General features: G+C 44.8%; 1 protein-coding gene across 2 annotated transcripts in view; it reads left to right on the top strand.

The window, feature by feature from the left end:
- men1 (multiple endocrine neoplasia I) overlaps nt 1-17031 on the top strand; it is a 60619-nt gene that overhangs the window by 32080 nt on the left and 11508 nt on the right. For both annotated transcript variants that reach the window (XM_069894111.1, XM_069894110.1), the window contains 3 exons: nt 3225-3353; nt 4494-4534; nt 12263-12350. In XM_069894111.1, the coding sequence (XP_069750212.1) occupies nt 3225-3353; nt 4494-4534; nt 12263-12350 (258 nt within the window). The remainder of the gene's footprint in view (nt 1-3224; nt 3354-4493; nt 4535-12262; nt 12351-17031) is intronic.

Genomic DNA, 17031 nt, shown 5'->3' with positions numbered 1-17031 from the left:
GCTCGCCAATCCGCCGCACCGCTCAACAGGTGGGAGAAGTGACTGGTTGTGCGGGGAACCTTCCAACTGGCTTGCTGGCTCATGACATCGACAGACTTCTCGTGTTACAATGGGGAAGGATGTGCAATGAATGGGGAGGATGGTGGGTGTGACATTACCAAAAAACAGCATCGGCTCTCGCTGCAGGGCGGGCCACCTCTAATACATTTTTGAAATGATCTTGCGGGCCAAATATAATTATATTTGGCCCACGGGCCAGAGTTTGACATGTGTGCTCTAAGTCGTCTTGTAATTTTTTCATTAGTGGATAATAATTGAGTTTATATAGATGGCCGAGGTTTTTATTTATTTGTATACCTAGGTATCGCATTGCTTGCGTTTGCCATCTGAATGGTGATTCTTTCTTAAATTTTGAGAAATCCGCATTATTCATTGGCATTGCTTCACTTTTATTTGCGTTAATCTTGTAGCCCGACACTTCTCCATATTCCTTCAGTTTCCTATGTAATTCTTTTATTGATATTTCTGGTTCTGCTAAGTATACTATAACGTCATCTGCAAATAGACTGATTTTATATTCCTTCTCTTTTATTTTTATCCCTTTTATTTTATTTTCTGTTCTTATCAGTTCTGCTAGTGGTTCTATGGCTAACGCGAACAATAAGGGCGATAGTGGGCATCCCTGCCTTGTTGATCTGCTTAAGTTAAATTGTTTTGATATATATCCATTTACTGACACTTTCGCCAATTGCCCCTTATATAATGCTTTCTCCAATTAATATATTTCTCTGGTAAGCTGAATTTTTGTAGTACTTTGAATAAATAATTCCATTCTACTCTGTCAAAGGCCTTCTCTGCGTCTAAAGCAACCGCTACTGTTGGAGCTTTATTTCCTTCTACTGCATGAATTAAGTTAATAAATTTACAGATATTGTCTGTTGTTCGTCTTTTTTTAATAAATCCAGTTTGGTCTAGATTTACTATTTTTGGTACATAGTCGGCTAATCTGTTTGCTAATAATTTAGCTATTATCTTATAATCTGTGTTAAGTAAAGATATGACGCTGGTGCGAGTGGATCTTTCCCTGTCTTTGGTATTACTGTAATTATTGCTGTTTTGCATGAATCTGGTAAGCTTTGTGTTTTATCAATCTGGTTGATTACTTCCAGAAGGGGAGGAATTAATAAATCTTTAAATTTTATAGAATTCTATTGGGAATCCATCCTCTCCTGGTGTTTTATTATTCGGTAGTTTTTTTTATTATCTCTTGTATTTCTTCTATTTCAAATGGTTCTGTTAATTTATTTTGTTCCTCTGTTTGTAATTTTGGTAGTTCAATTTTAGTTAAAAATTAATCTATTTTGTCTTCTTTCCCTTCGTTTTCAGTTTGATATAATTGTTTGTAGAATTCTCTGAGGTTTTCATTAATATCCGTTGGATTATATGTGATTTGCTTGTCTTTTTTCCTTAATGCCAATACCATTCTCTTAGTTTGTTCTGTCTTAAGCTGCCACGCTGGAATTTTGTGCGTTTTTTTCTCCTAGTTCATAATATTTGTTTTGTCTTCATTATGTTCTTCTCCACCTTATATGTTTGTAGTGTTTCATATTTTATTTTTTTATCTACAAATTCTCTTCTTTTAGTTGTGTCTTCCTTCATTGCTAATTCTTTTCCTACATTTGCTATTTCCCTTTCCAACTGCTCTGTTTCCTGATTGTAGTCCTTCTTTATCTTAGTTACATAACTTATTATTTGCCCTCTGATGAACGCTTTCATTGCGTCCCATAGTATAAACTTATCTTTCACTGATTCTGTACTTATTTCAAAGTACATTTTAATTTGTCGTTCAATGAATTCTCTAAAATCCTGCATTTTAAGTAGCATGGAGTTTAATGTCCATCTATACATTCTTGGCGGGATGTCCTCTATCTCTATTGTCAATATCAGGGGTGAGTGGTCCGATAATAGTCTAGCTTTATATTCTGTTTTCCTAACTCTGTCTTGCATGCGAGCTAATAACAGGAATAGGTCTATTCTTGAGTATGTTTTATGTCTACCCGAATAATATGAATATTCCTTTTCCTTTGGGTGTTGTTTCCTCCATATATCCAAAAGTTGCATTTCTTGCATCGATTTAATTATAAATTTGGTTACTTTGTTCTTTCTGTTAATTTTTTTCCCAATTTTATCCATGTTTGAATCCAAATTAAGGTTGAAATCCCCTCCTGTTAATATGTTACCTTGCATGTCTGCTATCTTCAAAAAAATATTTTGCATAACTTTTTGATCTTCGTTAGGTGAATATACATTGAGTAAATTCCAAAACTCCAAATATATCTGACATTTTATCATTACATATCTCCCTGCTGGATCTATTATTTCCTCTTCTATTTTAATTGGTACATTTTTACTGATTAATATAGCTACTCCTCTAGCTTTTGAATTATATGACACTGCTGTTACATGTCCTATCCAATCTCTCTTTAATTTCTTGTGTTCCACTTCATTTCAGTGTGTTGCTTATACGAATGCTATATCAATTTTTTCTTTTTTCAGTAGGTTTAGCAGTTTCTTCCTTTTGATTTGGTTATGTACTCCATTAATATTTAAAGTTATATAGTTCAACATAACGTGCTGAGGGAGCATCACTCGGTGTCTGACCCCAGGAGTGTGTGATGGGATGGTGTGGAGGGAGCTTCAATCTGTATCTGACCCCGGGGGTGTGTGATGGGATGGTGCGGTGGGAGCTTCACACTGTGTCTGTCCTGGGGAGTGTGCAATGGGATAGTGTACACCAGACATTCTCAATTTATTTTTTGGCCATGCCACACTTAGAACTCTACTCAGATTATGGGTCCCCTTCCTGCAAAGCTGTCAAGTTTAGTTGGTTTCTTCTGTACTTTTCTCCCACCAACTACATAGAAAGCATGGAAAAATTATTTTAGATTTCAGTCAGTTCCCTCTCCCCCTTTTAAATATGCTGTGGCCTCTGTCAAGAATGGCTGCTCTAAGGCCCTTCCATTCACCATGGAAATTCTACCCCGGTTTGACTTCCCAAAGTACGACAACTAACACTTGTCAGAGTTCAATTCTAGCCTGTGTTTTTTCCTGTGTGAATGCTTGCCAGCTTACGATTTACCATGGCCTGGCACAGCCTGTGCCCAGTCCTACCGTGGGTCCTGTTGTGCAGCAAATTAATCCCAGCTCTGATTTGCTTTGTCCAGAGCTGGCTTTACCTGAAGGGTTCCTACCTGAAATGTGACCGCAAGATGGAAGTAGCCCTGATGGTGTGTGCCATCAACCCGTCGATCGACCACCACACAGACAGCGTGGAGCTGCTGCAGCTGCAGCAGGTGAGAGGGCTGGGGCGAAGCACTGGTCTATAAACTGTGAGTCGACATCACAAGGTCCTGCTTTCCAATCTTCAGCCGGTCAGCATTAATGTTGACCTCTCCAGTTTCCGTTTGCCCCCATCCTTCCTTAAGTCTCTCTTTCTTCCCTTCCCTCCCCCCCCCCCCCCACCCCAACTCCTTTCACGGAGCCAAAATTAATTCTCACCTTTTCCTCTTATCCTATCCAATTAATGCCTTTTGTTGGTCTGGACTCCCCCCCCCAGCCAGCCTTCAGTCTTTATTTAAATGGCTTCCTGTTCTTTGCTGTTACAGGTTGTACAGGCTGAGCAAATGCAACACCTAATAGCCTGAATGCGCCCGAGATTGATCTCGGAAGCAATGTGGGCTCAGTACTTGGAAGGGAGACTGCCTGGGAGCATCATGTGCTGTAGGTTTCTGAGAGGAGTGCTGGACAAAGTAGCGACTCTCTGCCTAACGTGGACGAAATTTAAAGAATTTTGTAGATTTTACATTCTAAATGTACCATTACGTGACAGTAATGGGACCTTTACCTCTTTGGCAACTCCCATGGTCCGGCATGTTTGAATCTGCCACTGTTAATGCAAACCCCTTCCAGATGGCGCGGGACTCGAACCCTGGTCCCGATCGCTGGCACGGTAAAAGTTGAATCCTTAAGGATAGAGACGCCGTCATGTAGATATCCTTGATGGAGTGCAGTCTGATGCCCTTGATGTATCAGCTATTTTAGAGTTGTGGAGACATGCCCTTCACCCCAGCTCATCCATTCCAACCCCAGTCTCTATCTACTCTCATTGCATTTAGCTGCATTAAAAAGCCCGTGTCCAAGTATCTGCCCAGAATGTTATGATTGTATCTCTATTTCCTCCTGCTCCATTTACCCACCATCCTTGTCCCTCAGATCTCTGTGAATTGAATTGACAGGCCATTCAGCCCCTCTGTGACATGATGGTGCTTGGGCTCCACACCAGCCGTGCCACTTCCACCATACCCATTTCACTCTCCGTTGGGTCCTTCGCCACTCCCTGTTGGAGCTAGTTCCACGTTCTCCCTGCTCTCCACAGGCGGTTGGCAGGAGGGATGATGGTCCCCAGGAATAACCTTCTTCATTTTCCCTTCCAGCACCTGCTGTGGCTTCTGTACGACCTTGGACACCTGAAAAAGTGAGTGTTCCTGCCATGCTTCCCTAAGTTCCCCCAGCTCCTCTGTGCGCAGGCTCCAAAATGAGTGGGGGGGGGGGGGAGGGGGGAAGCTAAACGACTGCTGGAGCTGCTGGAATGGCAGCGCTGCCGCTGGTGTGGACCGGGAGAGCAGAGGCAGTGTACTCCCCCATGGGGTCCTGCTGCGAACAACTCTGTACAGGCATTAAACGGCCTGTTAAAGGAACCAACGGTGCCTAAAATCCTGTGACCGCAGGGTCTGGGCCCAAGCTGGTAGTGCCTGTGTATGGCAGTGGTCAGGAGGGGTTTCAGACTCCGGAGGAGCAGCGGATCGGCGCAGGGCACCAGAAAACTGAGAGAACAAACCCCACACCCTTTTGAGAAGGAGAAGCAGAGGATCCGACCCCTAAGGATGGTGATGGTGGACCATGAGGGAGCTCTGTGGCTGAAGGGCGAGCTGTTGGCGCCTTACTGGCAAAGAAAGGTTGGGTAGCGGGGTTCGCCGTGTTGAGGACACTGGGAGGGCGCAGAGTGACTTGGACAAGTTAGGCGAGTGGTCCAAGACATGGCAGGTGCAATATAAAGTGGATAAATGCGAGGAACAGGAAAGAGGACTATTATCTCAATGGCATTTGTTTAGGAAAGGGGTGTCGCTGTGCATCAGGCATTGAAAGTGGGTGTGCAGATGCAGCAGGCAGTGAGGAAGGCGATTGGCATTCATAGCAAGAGGATTTGAATCCAGGAGTACAGAGATCCTGCTCCAGCTGTACAGGGCCTTGGTGGGACCATATCTGGAGTACTGCATGCAGTTTTGGTCTCCTTATCTGAGGAAGGACCTCCTCGTCATGGAGGGGATGCAGAGAAGGTTCACTAGACTGATACCAGGGATGGAAGGACTTGCATCTGAAGAAAGGTTGGATAGACTAGGCTTGTATTCTCTGAAATTTAGAAGATTGAGGGGGGATCTTATAGAAACAAATAAAATTCTCAAGGGTTTAGATGGATTAGACGCAAAAAGGTTGTTTCCAAAGCTGGAAAAAATCAGAACCAGGGGTCACAGTTTAAGGATAAGGGGGAAGTTTTTTAGGACTGAGATGAGGAACAATATCTTCTCTCAGAGGTTGGTGGATCTGTGGAATTCTTTGCCACAGGAAGTAGTTGAGGCCAGTTCCTTGTCCAGATTTGGCCCTTGTGGCTAAGGGGATCGGTGGAATGGGGAGAAGGCAGGAACTGGGTACTAATCAGAGCCATGATCATATTGAATGGCGGTGTAGGCTTGAATGACCAAATGGCCTCCTCCTGTACCTATTTTTCTATGTTTCTATGAACCTACGCGGGCTGCTGGGAACCGGGATACAACGGGGTACTGAGGGAAAGGAAGGCTTCCTGATTGTATCAGAGTTTTAAATTTGGGCTTGGGTCACTGATGGAACTGAACAGGAGACTGTGCGGTTGCGGGACCACTGGAGGTGAATTCTCGGACACTCAGTGACTCTGAAGGGACCCCCTTTTGGTTCTGTTTCTTTGACCGTAGGGGGTCCAGGGCAATGCTCACGGCAAGTCTGTCTTCCTTATGGCAGACGAAAGAAAATCTTGTGTAATATTACATTTCTTCTTTATTACATGAGGTGGCGCCTGGAGAACGAACTGACTTGTCTTTCACCGCTGCCTCTCAGGGCAGCCCAGAGGGAACGGCAGGCAATGAGTTGTAGTAACAAGGCTCAAGGCTCCTTTCTCTTTGGCTTGGCTTCGTGGATGAAGATTTATGGAGGGGGTAAATGTCCACGTTAGCTGCAGGCTCGTTTGTGGCTGACAAGTCCAATGCGGGACAGGCAGACACGGTTGCAGCGGTTGCAGGGGAAAATTGGTTGGTTGGGGTTGGATGTTGGGTTTTTCCTCCTTTGCCTTTTGTCAGTGAGGTGGGCTCTGTGGTCTTCTTCAAAGGAGGTTGCTGCCCGCTGAAGTGTGAGGCGCCAAGATGCACAGTTTGAGGCGATATCAGCCCACTGGCGGTGGTCAATGTGGCAGGCACCAAGAGATTTCTTTAGGCAGTCCTTGTACCTCTTCTTTGGTGCACCTCTGTCATGGTGGCCAGTGGAGATCTCACCATATAACACGATCTTGGGAAGGCGATGGTCCTCCATTCTGGAGATGTGACCCACCCAGCGCAGCTGGATCTTCAGCAGCGTGGACTCGATGCTGTCGACCTCTGCCATCTCGAGTACTTCGATGTTAGGGATGAAGGCGCTCCAATGAATGTTGAGGATGGAGTGGAGACAACGCTGGTGGAAGCGTTCTAGGAGCCGTAGGTGATGCCGGTAGAGGACCCATGATTCGGAGCCGAACAGGAGTGTGGGTATGACAACGGCTCTGTATACGCTTATCTTTGTGAGGTTTTTCAGTTGGTTGTTTTTCCAGACTCTTTTGTATAGTCTTCCAAAGGCGCTATTTGCCTTGGCGAGTCTGTTATCTATCTCGTTGTCGATCCTTGCATCTGATGAAATGGTGCAGCCGAGATAGGTAAACTGGTTGACCGTTTTGAGTTTTGTGTGCCCGATGGAGGTGTGGGGGGGCTGGTAGTCATGGTGGGGAGCTGGCTGATGGAGGACCTCAGTTTTCTTCAGGCTGACTTCCAGGCCAAACATTTTGGCAGTTTCCGCAAAACAGGACATCAAGCGCTGAAGAGCTGGCTCTGAATGGGCAACTAAAGCGACATCGTCTGCAAAGAGTAGTTCGCGGACAAGTTTCTCTTGTGTTTTGGTGTGAGCTTGCAGGTGCCTCAAATTGAAGAGACTGCCATCCGTGCGGTACCGGATGTAAACAGCGTCTTCATTGTTGAGGTTTTTCATGGCTTGGTTCAGCATCATGCTGAAGAAGATTGAAAAGAGGGTTGGTGCGAGAACACAGCCTTGCTTCACGCCATTGTTAATGGAGAAGGGTTTGGAGAGCTCATTGCTGTGTCTGACCCGACCTTATTGGTTTTCGTGCAGTTGGATAACCATGTTGAGGAACTTTGGGGGGCATCCGATGCGCTCTAGTATTTGCCAAAGCCCTTTCCTGCTCACGGTGTCGAAGGCTTTGGTGAGGTCAACAAAGGTGATGTAGAGTCCTCTGTTTTGTTCTCTGCACTTTTCTTGGAGCTGTCTGAGGGCAAAGACCATGTCAGTAGTTCCTCTGTTTGCGCAAAAGCCGCACTGTGATTCTGGGAGAATATTCTCGGCGACACTAGGTATTATTCTATTTAGGAGAATCCTAGCGAAGATTTTGCCTGCAATGGAGAGCAGCGTGATTCCCCTGTAGTTTGAGCAGTCTGATTTCTCGCCTTTGTTTTTGTAAAGGGTGATGATGGTGGCATCACGAAGGTCCTGAGGCAGTTTTCCTTGGTCCCAACAAAGCTTGAAAAACTCATGCAGTTTGACATGCAGAGTTTTGCAGCCAACCTTCCAGACCTCTGGGGGGATTCCATCCATACCTGCTGCTTTGCCACTTTTCAGTTGTTCGATTGCCTTATATGTCTCATCCTGGGTGAGGACCTCATCCAGCTCTAGCCTTAGGGGCTGTTGAGGGAGTGAAGCAGGGCGGAATCTTGGACTGAGCGGTTGGCACTGAAAAGAGATTGGAAGTGTTCTGACCATCGGTTGAGGATGGAGATCTTGTCGCTGAGGAGGACTTTGCCGTCTGAGCTGCGCAGCGGGCTTTGGACTTGGAGTGAGGGGCCGTACACAGCCTTTAGAGCCTCGTAGAAACCCCTGAAGACGCCAATGTCCACGCTGAGCTGGGTTCGCTTGGCGAGGCTAGTCCACCACTCATTTTGGATCTCCCTGAGTTTGCACTGAAGATGGCTGCATGCGCAATGGAAGGCTTGTTTCTTCTCTGGACAGGATGGCTTTGTAAGGTGAGCCTGGTGGGCAGCTCGCTTCTTTGCCAGCAGCTCCTGGATTTCCTGGTTGTTTTCGTCGAACCAGTCCTTGTTTTTCCTGGAGGAGAAGCCCACTACCTCTTCAGTGGATTGCAGTATGGTAGTCTTCAGCTGATCCCAGAGGGTTTCAGGGGACGGGTCCGTGAGGCGGATTGCATCGTCGAGCTTTGCTTTGAGGTTTGCCTGGAAGTTTCCTCTCACTTCGTCTGACTGCAGGTTTCCAACATTGAACCTCTTTCTGGGGGCTTTACTGTTCCTGGGCTTTGGCTTGAAGTGAAGGTTGAGCTTGCAGCGAACCAGCAGGTGGTCAGTGTGGCATTCCGTGCTGGGCATGACCCTGGTGTGGAGCACATCTCGTTTGTCACTTTCTCACACCAGGATGTAGTCCAGGAGGTGCCAGTGTTTGGATTTTTATTACATGAGGTGGTGCCTGGAGAACGGACTGACTTGTCTTTCACCGCTGCCTCTCAGGGCAGCCCAGAGGGGGCAGGCAATGAGCTGTAGTAACAAGGCTCAAGGCTCCTTTCACTGTCATGTAATTACACATAAAAATGTATTGTGCATATGTACCCCAAAATTTGCCTGCCACACAGACTCCTGTTCGACCAATCAACCGCCCGAGCTCCAGATCAAAGCCTCCAACGAGATCAGAAAGCCTTCAGCACCTGAGGCCCTGGTTCTGACGAGCCAGTCTCCAACAGCCCGCAGCCTGGTGTGGGTCTTTCGACTGCAGGTCACGAGCAGCCCGCAGCCTGCGCCGGTCCTACGGCCACCGAATCCCTCGCTTGCCTGTTGCCAAGGTCACCTTCCCTGTCGGGTCATATCCCGCCCTTCTCAACACGGGTTGTTCTCGTTTCGGGTGTGCCTTGAGCCGGTCAATTGCTCCCCTGGAATCTGCAGTCCTTTGTGGTAGGTGCTGACTTACAGACGCTTTCATCTTGGGCACAGAAGTCCGTGGTTGCAGGATTAAAAAAAAATACCGCCGGCCCCTTTATCAGGCCTTTTAAAGCCTGCGCAGAGCATTAGTACCTGGCAGTAGGACCCTGCGGTGCTGCCCCCCCCATCCCGGGTCCGCACCGGTGGCAGCGCAGCCATTTTCTTCCAACCCAGGGAAAGCAGCAGCTGGAAAGCTTCCACAAGCAGATCGATCCTCTGTGGGATGTATCAAGGCACAAGGGTCAGGCTTTCAAGAATCGTCGCGTCTTTCTGCCGTGGGGTGAACTGTGTTGGAAAGCAGCAGCCTCGGATGGGACCCAATGAAATAGTGCAGGCACAGCTGAATGTAAAGCAAGACAGCTCTCCCAGGGCGGTACTTAACCCCGTACGTCAGCAATGTGATTCCACTGCAGTGCATGCAAGCTTATTAGATTGTTCATACTCTGTTGTTAGTGAGGATAGGAGGGAGGAGGTCATTCAGCTCACTAAACAACCCCCACCCCTCTCTACAAGCACCACTGCCCTAACCTAACATTCCCCGATTGGAAGGTGTCCTTCACGCACAGGATCTGGTGCTTGCAGTGGCCGACCGCTCCCTCTTTGATTTGGCTCACGTGGTCGCTTTGTTGCAACCATTGAATTGTGTGGATCCTTGGGGAAGTCAAGGCTGCAGATTGGTGCGCGGCGAGATCTCACAAAGAGCAAGGGCTAAAAAAAAATGTCTTATCGACTTCCTGAAGGTAAATGGCCAGAAGAACCCGTTTGGTTTTTCCCAGAAACTATCAGTTCGTTAGGGGCAGTGAATGGTTTCCAGATTAAACAAAGAATTATTCTCCGCTTCTTCTTACGTTACATCGACGACTACTTTGGAGGCTGCCTGAAGCACCCGCAACTTTATTCACTTTCACCCCCCCACCTCAAATTCACTTGGTTCACCTGTGGCGAGCCTCTCCCCTTTCTGGGCCACTCTGTCTCCATCTCAGGGGACCAACATTTTCCACAAACCTACAGCTCGCATAACTACCTCGACTGCACCTCCTCACACCCAGCTCCCCCTGTGAGGATTCTCCCCTTTTTCTCCGTCGCGCTTGTTCCCCAGGATGAAGTCTTCCACTCCTTCAAAATCCACTGTCGACTCACCCCCCCCCCCGGTACGTCTACCCGGGCTCCCCCTGCCCCGAGACGCGGATCCCCCTCGTACATATATATAGAGAGAGCAGTCTTTCTACATAGCAGACCACTAGGAGGTCCAGGGCCGAATAAAAATTGAGAATGGCTGGTCTGGGGTCCTTTCTGTTACCAGGCATTGAGGGCTGAGACACGTGTTACATCTGTCCGTGGACAGATGGACTAGAGAACGCTGATTCGTCAAGTTGTACTGGTACAATCTGAGGTGAAGCCCCGCAAATGGAGAGGGAAGTAGCATCAAGGTGCAACAGTGGTGGCAATATGGTAGAAGTCCGAAAATCCACACTGCTCAGGGGATTGGGTCAGTCCGGATTAGTATTTTTAAAATTCAAATCTAAGGAGGAATAAAGAAACGATCAGGGAAATGTTGAGAGTATTCATGAGCAAACAAAGCACAAAAAGAAAAGTCAGCAGGCGCGGTCGCTTGTTGCTGCTGTGGCGCCTACACAGGCATGCCCGCACACAAAAGCCTGCTAAATTTAAACAGGTCGAGATTTTTCATCCAATCCGGATTCCCGGGTGGACTGACTGTCTCTCTTTCGCTATGACTTGGCTTCGCCGGCGAAGATTAATGGAGGGGTAATGTCCACGTCAGTTGCAGGCTAGTTTGTGGCTGACAAGTCCGATGCGGGACAGGCAGACACGGTTGCAGCGGTTGCAAGGGAAAATTGGCTGGTTGGGGTTGGGTGTTGGGTTTTTCCTCCTTTGTCTTTTATCAGTGAGGTGGGCTCTGCGGTCTTCTTCAAAGGAGGTTGCTGCCCGCCGAACTGTGAGGCGCCAAGATGCACGGTTGGAGGCGATATCAGCCCACTGGCAGTGGTCAATGTGGCAGTCCTTGTACCTCTTCTTTGGTGCACCTCTGTCTCGGTGGCCAGTGGAGAGCTCGCCATAGAACACGATCTTGGGAAGGCGATGGTCCTCCATTCTGGAGACGTGACCTACCCAGCGCAGTTGGATCTTCAGCAGCGTGGATTCGATGCTGTCAGCCTCTGCTATCTCGAGTACTTCGATGTTGGTGTGAAGTCGCTCCAATGAATGTTGAGGATGGAGCGGAAACAATGCTGGTGGAAGCGTTCTAGGAGCCGTAGGTGATGCCAGTAGAGGACCCATGATTCGGAGCCAAACAGGAGTGTGGGTATGACAACGGCTCTATATACGCTAATCTTTGTGAAATATTTCAGTTGGTTGTTTTTCCAGACTCTTGTGTAGTCTTTCAAAGGCGCTATTTGCCTTGGTGAGTCTGTTGTCTATCTCGTTGTCGATCCTTGCATCCGATGAAATGGTGCAGCCGAGATAGGTAAACTGGTTGACCGTTTTGAGTTTCATGTGCCCGACGGAGATGTGGGGGGGCTGGTAGTCATGGTGGGGAGCTGGCTGATGGAGGACCTCAGTTTTCATCAGGCTGACTTCCAGGCCAAACATTTTGGCAGTTTCCGCAAAACAGGACGTCAAGCGCTGAAGAGCTGGCTCTGAATGGGCAACTAAAGCGGCATTGTCTGCAAAGAGTAGTTCACGGACAAGTTGCTCTTGTGTCTTGGTGTAGAAGTGTTGGAAGTATATGGTTTCAAAACCAGGCATGGGAGTGGATTTCCTTTTGTAAATGATTTGTTGCATGTAGTCTATTTTGTGTTAAAAAAAAAAAAAAAAAAAAAAAAAAAATTAAAAAAGGTTTCCATTTACCCCTGCAGGTATCCAATGGCCCTGGGGAACCTCGCCGATCTGGAAGAGTTGGAACCAATGGCAGGGAGACCAGATCCTCTTACCCTTTTCCATGAGGTTCAGTAGCTGAATTTCCATCTGTTTCTTAGTATGGCCTTTCTGTGCTGCTCTGGATGCCACGTCCCGGTTTTCCAGGATGGGTTTTATACCCAACCACCAGCTGGTTGGTACTGTCTGAACCCAGCCTGGAGTTTATATCATGAGAGGTTAAAAATGGCCAGAATCCATCCAAAAGGTTCAAAAATGTCATTTCCCACCCCCCCCCCCTCCATGTCCTGGCCTCCCAGGGTCCAGCATGGATTTGTTCTGGACACCAGGGCAGCCCAGGAAGTGTCCCCAAGACAGAGACAAGATTTTTTATTGCCATGTATTAAAACAGAAAATGTAATATAGCACAAAATTAACCTGCTGTGATGCAGGCCAAGAGTGGCCATTAGCATCGCCCCGTGCCCCAAGAGAGATCGGGAAGCCTTCAGGGCCCCGAGGCCCATCTTGCCCTCAGCCCCCCTCTCAAATACCTGGTTCCCATCAGCCAGTCTCCAGCAGCCCGGATGTTGTTTTGACCGCGTTGCCAACCACCTGTAGCTTGTGTGGTTCCTCAGCTGCTGAGCTCCTCAGTAGTGGTCACCATCCTATCAGGTTGTCTCCCCATGCTTCACCTTCTCACTATGGGGGAGGTGGTGGGGGGGTGTTCTCCCCATTTCTGGAGCCCATTGCTCCTCCAGTGTCTGCAACCATCTTGGAGCCCAGACCCCCCGCAGATGCAGGATTTTTAACAAAAACACCGTTGGCCCCTTTAACAGGCTGTTTAAAGCCTGTGAGGAGTTGTCAGAAGGAATCAGGTGTGGGAGGTGCGTTCCCCACTCTCCTGGAGTGCGCCAGCGGCAGCCTTTACACCAGTTCCAGCAGCACTGCCATTTTTATTTCTGGTCACCTCATTACAGGGAGGATGTGGAAACTGGAGAGGGGCAGAGAAGATTCACCAGGTTGTGGCCTGGATTGGAGAATGTGTCATGAGGCCAGGTTAGCAGAGCTGGGGAGAGAAGAAGGTTGAGAGGAAACTTGATCAAGATCGGCAAGACTATGAGAGGCATCGACCGGGTGCCTGTTTTCCAGGGTGGGAGAAGCAAACACCAGAGGACGTCTGCACAGAGTGAAGGGAGGAAAATTTCAGGATGACATCAGGAGATGTTTTTTTTTAAACAGAGAGTTGTGGGGGCCTGAATTGCCTTGCCAGGGGTGGTGGTGGAGGCTGGAAGTATAGGGCCATTTAAAAGACTCTTAGACAGCCACACAGATACAAGACAAATCGATGTTTGTGGGTGTGAGGTAGGAAAGGGTTAGATTGTTGAGTAGGATTACATGGGTCAGCAAAACATTGTGGGCTGAAGGGCCTGAACTGTGCTGTTATGTTCTATGTTCTTAGAGCTCACAATATCAGGAGAGCTGCATTAACCCTGTGATTCTACTGATTAACGTTTTATTAGACATACAGCACGGTAACAGGACTTTCTGGCCCACGAGCCTGTTACACCCAATTACACCCAATTGACCTACAACCCATGTACATTTTGGAGCGTGTGAGGAAACTGGAGCCCCTGGGAAAAACCCATGGAGTCACAGGGAGAATATACAAACTCCTAACCGACAGTGCCGGTTTTGAATTTTGGTCCCGAGTGGTGCTTGTAACAGCCCTGGTGCTGAAACCGCTCATGAGAGATCAGGAGTAGTGTCCTTTTTTTAAAAAAAATTATTTTTCACACTATGAACCATATTAACCAAAATACACACAAACATTTCCCTCTTGAATATACACAGTGTAATTTTCTCCCCTTTTTCCCCCTCCCTCCTTCCCATTCCCCTCCCTACCCACTAAACGTTCAACATATACATTACAATAAACCCATTAAACAATGTCATCACACAATGAAAATAAATAAGAAAATTGTATTGTCTACTTTTACATACTGGGTTAGATCATTTCGTCTTCTCATTCTATCATTTTATTTATTTATTATTTTTTTATTTTTCACACCATAAACCACTTTGACCATGATACATATATTTTCCTTTTCAAATATATACAGTGTCATTTTCTCCCCCCCCCTCCTCCCATCCCACCCTCCCTACCTCCCCCCCCATCCATTTAAAGTACAAAATCTAAGATGCATTAAACCAGTCAAACAATGTTGTCATTCAATAAAAATAAACAAGAAATTCCACTGAGTCAATTCTTTTCATTTCCTTCTCCTTTCGTTAATTTAGGTAGAGAATGTCCCCGGTAGGTTTTCGCTATTGTGTTTCATGTAAGGCTCCCATATTTGTTCAAATATTTCAATATTATTTCTTAAACTATATGTTATTTTTTCTAATGGAATACATTTATTCATTTCTATATACCATTGTTGTATTTTCAAATTATCTTCCGATTTCCAGGTTGACATAATACATTTTTTTGCTACGGCTAGAGCTATCTTAACAAATCTTTTTTGTGCACCATCCAAATCAATTCCAAATTCTTTGTTTTTTATGTTACTTAGGAGGAAGATCTCTGGGTTTTTTGGTATATTGTTTTCTGTAATTTTATTTAATATCTGGTTTAGATCTTCCCAAAATTTTTCTACTTTCTCACATGTCCAGATTGCATGAATTGTTGTTCCCATTTCTTTTTTACAACGAAAACATCTGTCAGATACTGTTGCGTCCCATTTATTTAACTTTTGAGGTGTAATGTGTATTACATTACCTGTGTATCCAGTTATATTGTATCATACGTAACATCGTATTTATTGTATTTCTCATCATTCCAGAACATAACTTCTCCCATGTTTCCTTTTTTATCTTTATATTTAAATCTTGTTCCCATTTTTGTTTAGTTTTACCATTTGTTTCCTTATTCTCCTTTTCTTGCAGTTTAATATACATATTTGTTTTAAATCTTTTGATTATCATTCTATCTGTAATCACATTTTCAAAGTTACTTCCCTCTGGTAACCTCAGACTGCTTCCTAATTTGTCCTTCAAGTAGGATCTCAATTGGTAATATGCCAGCACTGTATCTTGAGTTATATTGTATTTATCTTTCATTTGTTCAAAGGATAATAATCTATTTCCTGAAAAACAATTTTCTATTCTTTTGATCCCTTTTTTCTCCCATTCTCTAAAGGAAAGGTTATCTATTGTAAAAGGGAGTAACTGATTTTGCGTCAATATTAGTTTTGGTAATTGGTAATTTGTTTTATTCCTTTCTACATGAATCTTCTTCCAAATATTGAGCAGATGATGTAATACTGGAGAACTCCTACGTTGTACCAATTTTTCATCCCATTTATATAATATGTGTTCAGGTATCTTTTCCCCTATTTTATCTAGTTCTAATCTAGTCCAATCTGGCTTTTCCTTTGTTTGGTAAAAATCTGATAGGTATCTTAATTGTGCGGCTCTATAATAATTTTTAAAGTTTGGCAGTTGTAAGCCTCCTTGTTTATACCATGCTATTAATTTATCTAGTGCTATCCTCGGTTTCCCCCCTTTCCATAAAAATTTCCTTATTATTTTCTTTAACTCCTTGAAGAATTTCTCTGTCAAGTGTATTGGCAATGCCTGAAATAGGTATAATATCCTGGGAAAATGTTCATTTTAATACACTTAATCCTTCCTATTAGTGTTAATGGTAAATCTTTCCAATGCTCCAAATCGCCCTGTAATTTTTTCATTAGTGGATAATAATTGAGTTTATATAGATGGCCGAGATTTTTATTTATTTGTATACCTAGCTATCTTATTGCTTGTATTTGCCATCTGAATGGTGATTCCTTCTTAAATTTTGAGAAATCCGCATTATTCATTGGCATTGCTTCACTTTTATTTACGTTAATCTTATCTTATAACCCGACACTTCTCCATATTCCTTCAATTTCTTATATAATTCTTTGATTGATAGTTCTGGTTCTGTTAAGTATACTATAACATCCTTCGCAAATAAACTGATTTTATATTCCTTGCCTTTTATTTTTATCCCTTTTATATTATTTTCTGTTCTTTTCAATTCTGCTAGTGGTTCTATAGCTAACGCGAACAATAAGTGTGATAGTGGGCATCCCTGCCTTGTTGATCTGCTTAAGTTAAATTGCTTTGATATATATCCATTTACTGTCACTTTCGCCAATAGCCCCTTATATAATGCTTTAATCCAATTAATATACTTTTGTTCCTCTATTTGTAATTTTGGTAATTCAATTTTAGTTAAAAATTCATCTATTTTGCCTTCTTTCCCTTCGTTTTCAGTTTGGTATAATTGTTCACAGAATTCTCTAAAGTTTTCATTGATCTCCGTTGGATTATATGTGATTTGTTTGTCTTTTTTCCTTGATGCCAATACCATTTTCTTAGCTTGTTCTGTCTTAAGCTGCCATGCTAGAATTTTGTGCGTTTTTTCCCCTAGTTCATAATATTTCTGTTTTGTCTTCATTATGTTCTTCTCCACCTTATATGTTTGTAGTGTTTCATATTTTATTATTTTATCTGCCAATTCTCTTCTTTTAGTTGTATCTTCCTTCATTGCTAATTCTTTTTCTATATTTACTATTTCCCTTTCCAACTGCTCTGTTTCCTGATTATAGTCCTTCTTCATCTTGGTTACATAACTTATTATTTGCCCTCTAATGAACGCTTTCATTGCATCCCATAGTATAAACTTATCTTTCACTGATTCCGTATTTATTTCAAAATACATTTT

Source organism: Narcine bancroftii, chromosome 8, assembly GCF_036971445.1.
Source record: "Narcine bancroftii isolate sNarBan1 chromosome 8, sNarBan1.hap1, whole genome shotgun sequence".
NCBI classification, from domain to species: domain Eukaryota; kingdom Metazoa; phylum Chordata; class Chondrichthyes; order Torpediniformes; family Narcinidae; genus Narcine; species Narcine bancroftii.
This window is presented reverse-complemented; position numbering and strand designations above follow the sequence as displayed.